Source organism: Oncorhynchus nerka, linkage group LG7, assembly GCF_034236695.1.
Source record: "Oncorhynchus nerka isolate Pitt River linkage group LG7, Oner_Uvic_2.0, whole genome shotgun sequence".
NCBI classification, from domain to species: domain Eukaryota; kingdom Metazoa; phylum Chordata; class Actinopteri; order Salmoniformes; family Salmonidae; genus Oncorhynchus; species Oncorhynchus nerka.
In genome coordinates, this window is record NC_088402.1 from 26,049,534 (window position 1) to 26,061,448 (window position 11,915).

The window sequence follows — 11,915 nt, forward strand, 5'->3', positions numbered from 1 at the left end:
ACATACAATACACGCTTTTAGTTTTTGTTGTCCTAGGCTACCTGGCTAAAATGCTTGCTCGCTAGCCTAACTTCCTTTCATGGGCAACGTTTAGCTAGTTAACATTAGTATAATACATATAGCTACATATTGAACTTCCATCTGCTCATGCCAGAGGCACAATGTATGAATTTATGATTGGATCAGAATTGGCATTATAATCACTGGCCCAGTACAGAGAATTAAGTAGAACCACAAGTCCAAATCCCTATCTCCATCCATGGCTAATTTAGGAAAGGGACCATTTTAGCTACGGAGGACAACAACACAACAAGAGTTTTGTTCTGTCAAGGACGTTTGGCTTTTGTAACCTTTATTTAACTAGGCAAGTCAGTCAAGAACAAATTCTTATTTACAATGACGGCCAAAACCGGACGACGCTGTGCCAATTGTGCGCCGTCCTATAGGACTCCCAATCACGGCCAGATATGATACAGCCTGGATTGATGTGATCTGATTGGATTCCATATATACTTTTTTGTTTGTGCCAGGACCATTCACATTTGAGCTCACTCAGTTTAGCTCAAAGCTGATTGGCTATTCTTGTATATTTTTTTAATCAAGGGATGCCAAATGCTCGCTGGCTTCCCTTGCATTCAGTGATACGGGCAGCAACAATATCATACTATTTTTGACCAAACGTGATCCAGCCACTTAAGCTCTACTTGGACACATAGGATGCATTCCAAAATGGCACCCTATTCCCTATATAGTGCACTACTTTTGATCAGAGCCCTATTTCATATATCGAGAGTTTGGGACTATAAGGTTCTAGCTGCATTTTTGTCAAAATGTAGTTATTGATGTAGCCTTTTTCTGTTCAATGTTCTCTACCTATATAGTACTCTAAAAACCTAAATTCATGTTGTTAAGTTCAAAAGAATACAGATTAAAATTGCTGACACAAATCAAACCGACAAGGGTTCGGAACTTTGAAGTAAATTATCTCAGAATCATCTTTTTGTAGATAGAACCTTATAGTCCCAAACTCTCAATGCAGTCGACTACTTGTGACTGGCCCCTGGTCAAAAGTAGCACACTATATAGTAGGGATGCGCGATATATCGGTGAACATATTGGAATCTGCCGTTATTAGCTAAAAATGGCAACATCGGTATTGGCCGATGTCTAGTTTAACACTCCGAAGTGCAAAACCGATGTGCATATCTATATAAAAACCGATGTGCATATCTATATAATGTAGGTACATGATGTAATGACGCCACGTAAAATGTTGTTCTATACTTAACTTCAGCGCTTCAGCGCTATGAATAATTCACCCTCAGTAAGAGTGTATAGGGACATCTGATAGAGAGGACATAAAACGTCCTGTAAATATTTAACTGAAATAAAGTGGGCTACATCACAAGAAGCAGGCTGTAAACTGTAAACCTAAGTGGCTGACTCAGGAGCAGAGAGCAAATACATTATGGCTACGTCCCAAATGTGCACCCTATTCACTATGTGGTGCATTTCAAAGGGAATATGGTGTCATTTAGTGAAGGGTGAAGGGATAGTCCGCGACTGACCTATCCCGGCCTGGTGTGCATCCGCCCTTTCCCTGCACAGTTGCGTAATACAGCGAGGTTATCGCAGAATGGTGTTGGTTGTGGCAGGCTGACTGTATTATTGCTAAGCTCTTTCAGACAGAAGTGGGAGAGTAGAGAGAGGATAGGTCTACTGCATCAGAGGGTATGGCTGGCAGCATACCAATCCAAGCCCAACAGGGCCTGATAACAAACCCTGTAGCCCTGACCTACACAGCCCTATATTACTCTAGATAGCTTGTGGATAGCTGGAATGCGGTTTTAACCAATCAGCATTCAGGATTAGACCCACCCATTGTATAAAACCCTATATTACTCTAGGAATGAGGAAACCAGGTTAGAAGAACAGACCAATAATGCAACATACTGTACATAGGCATGCTGCAAACACACATAGCACACATGACGACGCAATCACTAGGCCCTTGGGGAAAGACTGCATGTGCCATGCGCTCAGAAGTGTGAAGTGGAATTCAGCCAAGTGAGTTATCATCTACCACTAATCTAGATTTTGGGTCTTTTCACCGTGACTAAGGCCAAACCAAGCCTCTACAGCATTGTGTTAACTTTACACTGAAGTCATTGGCTCTTGATACTACTGAATCACCAGGAAACGACTTCGCAGCTTTGCAAGAGAGAGCTGTGAGTTCTGGCTTTTTTAATATGGTATTATGACACAGACTTCAGACCCAAGCACATGTCTCCAATAGAGAAGAAAAGAGGACGGAGTGAAATAACACTTAGCTGGGAAAGCACATGGGTGGTTATTTCAGTAAGTACAGTACCACAGAGGAATCCAAACAGCACGGCCAGTTTCATAACGGTTTGCCAGCTCTCTTGCCAGGTGCCCTACATTCCCCAGATAGTGTGAAGTAGACAAAAGCATTCCATTCAAGAAGATCTGTGAACCTCATACCATAGTAGGAAGTTGATCTTCCCATAAGCTCCAGACAGTGCCAGTGTTAATGGTGAATGAACAGAATAGAACTATACAGAGGCCAGGTTTCCTTGGCTTGAGATTTAAGAGACAGACAGACCCATGCCTTCAAGGCAGGGTTTTATGTTAATGCTGACACAGGCCCTGATTGCCAGCGCAATCTCAGTTACTCCTTACTTTACAGAGCTCATGGACAGTGCAGTCTATTGATTTATACAATCTAAGCAGCTTTAAAAAAAAACATGAATAGGCTAAGTTCTAGAAACATTTATGAATTATGACTGGGTTGCATGTTACAACAGGCTGAGGCCAGTCCACCATACAAGGCTGAATTGAACACATGTGATGTCAGTGCTTGGACTCACAGGTCACACCCTCAAAGTAGAAAGGTTAAATCCACTCCACTGAATGTCTCGTTTGTTCGTCAGTCCTTGAGTGTAAACAAAATGTATTTCCCAAACAATGCTACAGGCAAGGTCGAATGGGCAGCAGGGAGAGATTGAATGCGCCAAAGTATCCTTTAAGTGCTACTAAGTAACCTGAGTCGATGCAATTATTTATTACCCGCGATGAAGGTACACTGGCGTTCACTGTCAACGCATGGTCATTTGATTGCCCCATAATAAATCATTACTCACCCTTCAGAATAAGCATGGGAGAGAGAATTAATTTCCCTCGATCCAAACGTCACTGCGTTAGTTATATAGTGTGGCTTTAAATCCCACATAGCCTACGTACAGAGAAAGTAACGGGACCTATATGTATGCCAATGTAGTTCACAATATCCTTGTGTATGACTTGTGGAGACCAAAGACCGAACCAAGAGTTGACCACAGAGTATCATCTCTGCGTTGACAGCCCAAGTCTGCGGTGGGCTGAATGCAATCTACTTATGTAACATTGTTACAACAAAAGATTGATAAAACGGTTTAACATTGTTACAACTATGTTGTTACAACAATGTAATGTTACAGCATCCATTGAAATAATCAGTCCATCATTTCAACCCTCTGTTTATCTTCAAAGAAACGATGACTTGATGATTGCTATTGTATTCACTCTATGGAACATTGCTTTGTGGTTAAAAACTGTTATGACTTTTTCCAATAAAGTTTATTCTAGAAGAGCCAAAATATTGTTGTTACACTAGGTTATGGTGACAAACCCAATACATTCATTACACTCTAATTACGGAGAATTTCTGGAGAAGTCATTTCATTGCATTGCATTGAGGCGAGTCACTTACTTTGTACTTCATTTTGAGCGCCTACAGCTCGTCTTCTCTCAGACTCCGGGAAAGTGTAAAATATCCGCTTTCGCGTCAAAGAGAAAACATCTGAATGTTGCAACGAAACGTTTTCTTTGCGATCAAACAGCCATGAAGAGTTGGTAAATGGTAAAGACAATAAAAAGCGAATGTTTCCTTCAATGATTTCCAATCCAGTTGCCCGTATCACTGTGGTTCTGCAATACACTTCTGCTAGCCCGCTGTAGGAGAATGCGTTTACTTACTACATGACTCCCTCTTAGCTCATTTACATAATGCGGGTCTCATTGGTCAAATCCGTACTGGTATCCCCCCCCACCGAGCGTCATAAAATGAATGATCTGCTAAAATGAAAATGTCCATGCCTATTGACTAGAAGCAAGGACCAAAATGTATTGTATTATAAATCAAGGTCTTATGCTTGGTGCAAGGTACAGAAGGCTAATACTATGGCCTACTTAGAAAAGTCTTTAAAATCCTATAGGCACCACATTGAGAGCAGAAATGCAGTTCGACCAGCAGAGCTCACCTGATGCTCCCGAGCTAGGAATGACATTACTCTCCAATCCTTTGATTAAGCACAATGTTTTACACATCTGAAACTTGAAACATCAAGACATGTATATATGCTGCATAAATGAGCAAAGTCTTACTGAGCAAATGGCCTATCAAAGAGTCAAGTGTTATACCTGAGGAAAGCAGCCACTGCCGTGTCATCCACACCAGGTATTCTTAACACTTCGGGTGTTAACTGGTTCTGATAGGGGGGATGAAACAACAGAATCCATTCATTTTCAATGAGAGAGAAGCTAAGTCGTTGAGAGAACGTTGTGTGATGTGAGCATGTGCGAGGGAGAGTGAACAAGGTGGGAAGTCAATTGAGGAAAGCGGAACTGTATGCAAATATTCCACGACATCGCAGCGCTATTGACCAGTCAAAGTTCACTATAGCTTCCAGCCCCTATAGGATTGGCTGATGATACCTAACACTACCTCGCATGCTTGCTAGCACCCACAAGAGCGCGAAGCTAGCAAGGCGAGGCGAAATACAAGTGATAATTAATCAAGGCAGTAACCACCCCAACTAATACAGTTCAATCGAAACCATGGTTAACCATACAATAAGAATAGTTGCCATCCACCTGCCAGGCCCACACAGTCAGACTGAGCAAAGACAAATAAATAATACTCCTTCAACCCCCCCCACCCATCAGCACCCCCCAAAACACAGCATGTTGTTCAATGATGATGAAATTAAACAATTAAGCCTACTATGTTCGTTCCACAGCCTCATGAGAGAGGTCAGACCATTGGAGCGCTCAGGGGACAGGAACACAGCGCTCAAGGGACAGGAACTTGTTTGATTTCATCATCATTGATTTCATCATCACTGAACAACATGAAGTGGCTTTGAAACCAAAGTAGATTTCCAAAATATAGACATGGTAGAGATGGTGAAGGTGAATTTGTGCAAGCAGGACATGAGTGGAGAAAGAGTGAGTGAAGTTGGAGCAAGACATCACAGAAGGCTGTCTAGGTATTGTGTCCATCAAGTACAGGGTTTCATCATAGAACTAACTTACCCAATATGACACACACACACGCACGCACGCACGCACACACGCACGCACGCACGCACGCACGCACGCACGCACGCACGCACGCACGCACGCACGCACGCACGCAAACACACACACACACACACACACACACACACACACACACACACACACACACACACACACACACACACACACACACACACACACACACACACACACACACACACACACACACACACATTTGAGTATCAGCCAGAAGAGCATTTAGGCCTACCAGTTTTGAGGTTTATGTGATGGAGGGAGGCAAAGGAAGTAGTAAAGTATGATGCTTTTATCAAGATCAGGCTCCAACAGAGTTTCAGTTTCTATAATGATAGATTGTTTTTCAGCAATTTAATAAACATACGTTTCTGAACTATTTATAAATGATCCATGTCAAAAAAGTGTTAGGCTTGGTTGTTTATCAGTAGCTTCTACTTTTTGTCTCGACATTGAGTGGACTTTAACCAATAATATTCACGATAACTTATCTTTTTTTCCCTGATAGACCCACACATGGACCTTGATCATGCTGTTTTGTTGTTTTATCGCCCAGTAAGTTCAACCACCCAACAGCATCTGCAAAGAAAACTCTAAATCAGCCCCCCAAAACAAATGTTCTGCCTAACCACCTACTTTTCTCAAGATGTAATGGTAAATGTATTCTTCAATTATAGACATAAGATGATGAGTTATTGTGCTTATTACGGAGTAATCAACAAAACACAACCTAAACAACTTTAAATCAAGTGGACTTACCCAGTCGTTGTGTGTGCAGTGTAGTAGTGTAAGATGTGGCTTAGAGCATGGGGTTCATACATACAGTAAGAAAAGAGAGGTGAGAAACAACGCCCTAGTGAGCATCTATCTGAGCTGAGAGAGAGCTTGGCAGGAAGGCCTTTGTTTCAACACCCTGTGTCATCCCAAACATGTGGTTAGACACACCACACTGTACTAAGAACTAAGAACAGATATAGCCCTTGGTTTACTCCAGACCTGACTGCCCTCGATCAGCACAAAAACATCCTGTGGTGTACTGCACTGGAAACCAATAGTCCCTGTGATATGCAACTTTTCAGGAAAGTCAGGAACCAATACACACAGTCAGTTAGGAAAGCAAAGGCTAGCTTTTTCAAACAGAAATGTGCATACAGTAGCTCTAACTCCAAAAAGTTCTGGGACAATGTAAAGTACATGGAGAATAAGAGCATCTCCTCCCAGCTGCCCACTGCACCCAGGCTAGGAAACACTGTCACCACCGATAAATCCACAATAATTGAGAATTTCCATAAGCATTTCTCTACGGCTAGCCATGCTTTCCTCCTGGCAACCCCAACCCCAGCCAACAGCTCTGCAACCCCCACAGCAACTTGCACAAGCCTCCCCAGCTTCTCCTTCACCCAAATCCAGACAGCAGATGTTCTGAAAGAGCTGCAAAACCTGGAACTGTACAAATCAGCTGGGCTAGACAATCTGTACCCTCTCTTTCTAAAATTATCCGCCACCATTGTTGCAACCCCTATTACTAGTCTATTCAACCTCTCTTTCGTTTCATCAGAGATTTCTAAAGATTGGAAAGCTGCCGCGGTTACAGACCTATATCCACCCTGCCCTGCCTTTCTAAAGTCTTTGAAAGCCAAGTTAACAAACAGATCACTGACCATTTTGAATCCCACCGTACCTTCTCCGCTGTGCAATCTGGTTTTCATAGCTGGTCACGGATGCACCTCAGCCACGTTCAAGGTACTAAACAATATCATAACCACCATCGATAAGGCTTTCGACTCCATATTCTTATTGGCAGACTCAACAGCCTTGGTTTCTCAAATGACTGTCTCGCCTGTTTCACCAACCACTTCTCAGTCAGAGTTCAGTGTGTCAAATCAGAGGGCCTGTTGTCCGGACCTCTGGCAGTCTCTATGGGGCTACCACAGGGTTAAATTCTCGGGCCGACTCTTTTCTCTGTATATATCAATGCTGTCACTCTTGCTGCGGGTGATTCCTTGATCCACCTCTACGCAGATGATACCATTCTGTATACTTCTGGCCCTTCTTTGGACACTGTGTTAACAAACCTCCAAATGAGCTTCAATGCCATAAAACACTCCTTCCGTGGCCTCCAACTAATCTTAAACGCTAGTAAAACTAAATGCATGCTCTTCAACCGATCGCTGACCGCACCCTCCCGCCCGAGTAGCATCCCTACTCTGGAGTGTTCTGACTCAGAATATGTGGACAATTACAAATACCTAGGTGTCTGGCTAGACTGTAAACTCTCCTCCCAGACTCACATTAAGTATCTCCATTCCAAAATTAAATCTCGAATTGGCTTCCTATTTCACAACAAAGCCTCCTTCACTCATGCTGCCAAACATACCCTCATAAAACTGACTATCCTACCAATCCTCGACTTCGGCAGTCATTTACAAAATAGCCTCCAACACTCTACTCAGCAAACTGGATGCAATCTATCACAGTTCCATCCGTTTTGTCACCAAAGCCCCATATACCACCCACCACTGCGACCTGTATGCTCTCGTCGGCTGGCCCTCGCTACATATTCGTCGCCAGACCCACTGGCTCCAGGTCATCTATAAGTCTTTGCTAGGTAAAGCTCCGCCTTATCTCAGCTCACTGGTCACCATAACAACACCCACCCGTAGCACACGCTCCAGCAGGTATATCTCAGGGGTCATCCCCAAAGCCAAGACCTTCTTTGAACGCCTTTCCTTCCAGTTGTCTGCTGCCAATGACTGGAAAGAATTGCAAAAAATCACTGAAGTTGGAGACTTATATCTCCTTCACTAACTTTAAACATCATCTATCTGAGCAGCTTACCGATCGCTGCAGCTGTACATAGCCCCTCTGTAAATAGCCCACCCATCTACCGACCTCATCATTTTTATTTACTTTTTTGCTCTTTTGCACACGAGCAGTTCTACTTGCACATCATCATCTGCACATCTATCACTTCAGTGTTCATTTGTTCAATTTTAGTTACTTCGCTACAATGGCCTATTTGTTGCCTTACTTCCTTACTCCATTTGCACACACTGTATGTATATTTTTCTATTGTGTTATTGACTGTACTTTTGTTTATCCTATGTATAACTCTGTGTTGTTTTTTGTCGCACTGCTTTGCTTTATCTTGGCCAGGTCATAGTTGTAAATGAGAACTTGTTCACAACTGGCCTACCTGGTTAAATAAAGGTGAAATAAATAAATAAATAAATAAAAAAGTACAGCAGCCTCATAGAAAAGCAGAAGGTACAGATGTCATTTTAACGTCTAGTTTTGATCTACATTTGGTTTAGTTGTCAACTAACGTAAATTCAACGTGAAATCCAAAAAGTCATCATGTTATTGGTTTTTAGTTCAAAGTTAGGTGAAAAAATGACGAAATTCCCTTACGTTGACTTTTCAGTTTTCCACATTGATTTAATGTCAAATATATTGTTTTTGTTAAAATGACGTTGAAACAACATTCTTTCAACCAGTTTTTGCCCAGTGGTTCCATATCTGAAGATATCTGGGGATCTATGCTGCAGGTGTCATATCTCTAACACTTTTCAAAGCCTCAGGCTGACTAGTTTGTCTCTGTGGTGGTTTCCATTGTCTATATATGTGCAGTCACCATGTGACTGGAAAGAGGGAGAAAACACCTGTAATTAACCACTTTTCACGTGTTCGTTCTCAAATTTGATCTTTCTAATTACTGTCAGCTCATTTGTCACAATCACAGAATCACAGGGCCTCGAATAACTCTCATTGTCTGTGCTGCACAGTCATATCCTCCATTATAATGCTTCTTATGGAAACGCTCAAAACAATCACTTGTGTTGCGTGTCCCATGCCCAGCTGGAGACCATTCTTTGGTCAGAAAAGCCTTCTTTCTCTGTACAGGATAATAGCGTGTGGTTGTCGAGAATATGCACCTGTTTCCTATGACAAACACAGCCCTCATTTCCCTCTGTTTATAAGTCACAACATCGAGAAAAACAGCCTGAAACACACTAAAGGTTTGTTTATTCCTTTTTGCACGACCTTCAGCTTGATTGAATGAGGTGTCAGATACTGCCAAGCAGCAGTGCACCTCAACAGTATGTGTCAGTTTATGCAATAATGTATTCGTTTTTTATGCTATTTGTAGATAAGATGGATAAGGATCCAGAAAGCCACGAGCATGGAGGTCCTGCATTGCATTCTGTGCTAGATTGTGTATCCAACCAAAATCCTCTGTTTGAAGTGTCTGCAGACAAACCAAAAAATCAATGGCCAGAGAAAGATTTGTTCTAGCATTCAGGCTCACAGCATTCCTTCGCTACCACACGTCCCAATGACAACAAGTCACCACAGCCGTAGCATTTTGTTCTAGTTCAACTGTAGTGTGGTGGCAGAAGAGTCAATGTAATCTACTTATAGACACACAGCTCCCAGATCTGTTTTGTCTTGCCAACTTCCTTGCTCTATCATCATGCCAAACAATGTCAACAGTGGAGTTTGGCAAAACAGCACAAACCAATCTGGGCATACACTATAAATGGTATTGCACTACTGTTTTTCAGCACGGACTGAAATAGCCCTACAAATAGCCTGACATGAAAAATGAGCAGTCACCTTTTCATCTTGTGTCTGGTTATGGGTTTTGTGAAGTTTGGGTTGCATAAGAGCCCTGTAGAGTTGACCTTTGTATAACAGGGCCAGATGGGTCATACGTCTTCCATACATGTTCCATAAGAAGTTCACAAGGTCAAAGCAAACTAAAACTGGGGCTTATTCACTAGTAAGCAAACGGGCAGAAATGAGGAGGGACTAACCTGAACTTGTCCAATAAGAAACACTTGTTTTTGCTAAATGTTTTGCTACAATATGCACTAATGAATACACCCCTGGACTGAGGGAGGCAGGAGGCAGGGTCTCCAGGCGGTGTACCCTGACAACAGCCTCTCTGTGCTGGATAGAAGAGGTTAGAGGTGGTCCTTCGCGGATTACAGGTCCCCCTGTGAATAAGGAGCTTCAGCACTCTCCCCAAACCACCTCAAGCAGATTTATAGGTCTCCTTCCCTACCCTACCCTACCCTGGCTGCCTCCCACCTCGTCCAACAGGGCCCAGACAGGTGTGGCATCCCAAATGGTACCCTATTCCCTATATGGTGCACTACTCCAACATTGCTCATCCTAATATTTATATATTCCTTAATTCCAATCTTTAACTTTCATATTTGTGTGTATTATGTGAATTGTTGTGAATTGTTAGATATTACTGCACTGTTGGATCTAGAAACACAAGCATTTTGCCACGCCCGCATTAACATCTGCTAAACTGTGTATGTGACCAATAACATTTGATTTGATTTGACTTGCTCCGGACAGAAGTAGTGCACTATATAGGGAATAGGGTGCCATTTGGGACTCAGATAGGGTGAGGCCCCCTGCTCGACCCCCCGCTCGTCTTCACTGTCTCTTCTCTTTGTGGGCTGTGACCCCTAGTGACCTCGTGGCCTGGCAGCAGTGTGATGGAATGCACGGCCCGCTAAGGCAAGGTCGTCTGAATAAGGAGTTATGAGCCTGCCTGGCACACACTGTTCCTTGCTAGGAGCCATTTTGAATTGACACTGAATATATCTTCTCCCCATGTGATTAGATGTGCACAAACAGGACCCCCAGCTGAGTTAAAGATGTTTCTCTAGAGAACATTTCAGGGATCATGGGCTGCATTCCAAATGGGAGCCTGGTCCAAAGGAGTGCACTAAATGGGAAATAGTGTGCCATTTGGGATGCAGACATCTTGGTCTAGCTGTGTGTACCTGAGACAGAGGAGAGCTGAAAACGTGCCGGTCTGGGACTAGCCCGGTCCTCCCTCCTCAACCCTCAAAGCTATTTACTTTTCTTGGGGTTGTAAAATCTGGGTGTTTTTGTGGCAAATCCACTGCTCTGCTGTCTTCTTTGAAACTGCAGTGCAGACATCCCTCCTCTTTGTTCTTTATTTTCTGGCTTATTCTGAAGTCAGTCGGAATAAATGACAAAAACACTGCATGGGTTGTTCTTGAATAATGATCCTATATTGTCTTAAAACGCTTCTGGTTCATTACGTTTCCAAGTAGCGATGCAATTGAAAGCACTTTCTTTTCATGCACAAATGTGATATATCCTTGTGATTAATTATATAGTTATTCGATGTCGCCATGCACAATGACAAAGTATCTTGGATTTATGGAATGGAATTTTCTCAGCATCATTAGTTGAATTACTTGTATATCAGAGTGAATAGTAATGGCCCCAAGATTAGACCCTGTGGCGCACCAGGAACTGTCAGTTGACTCCCATTTTACTAGCCCAGCCAATGTGAAGGTTTCATTTAGGTCGATTGTCACAGCTATAACTCAAGGAGCTGAATAGATCTCCTTGTCCCAGGCTAACGGCTCCTCTTTATTTGAGCTTTCAGACTGAGGTGGTTCAAATGATACACAACCACCCAAAACAAGGTCATAAAATCCAGTCTGAGAGTTGGATTACGCTTGATT

At 42.7% G+C, this 11,915-nt stretch overlaps 1 protein-coding gene across 4 annotated transcripts in view; it reads right to left on the minus strand.

Moving 5' to 3' along the window:
- Positions 1-6,225, minus strand: part of LOC115131381 (enhancer of filamentation 1-like) — a 50,174-nt gene extending 43,949 nt beyond the window's left edge. Inside the window, exons 1-3 of one of the 4 annotated variants that reach the window (XM_065020362.1) lie at positions 6,151-6,225; positions 5,627-5,970; positions 4,480-4,547 (exon numbers count right to left, since the gene is read on the minus strand). Coding sequence is in view for 1 of the 4 variants with exons in the window: in XM_029663069.2 (XP_029518929.2) it covers positions 3,770-3,781 (12 nt within the window). In the remaining 3 variants the exon portion in view is untranslated. Of the gene's footprint in view, positions 1-3,769; positions 4,182-4,479; positions 5,413-5,626; positions 5,971-6,150 lie in introns of those variants that run through there. The other 3 variants (XM_065020363.1, XM_065020361.1, XM_029663069.2) reach the window with 3 other exon arrangements.
- Positions 6,226-11,915: the final 5,690 nt, after the last annotated feature.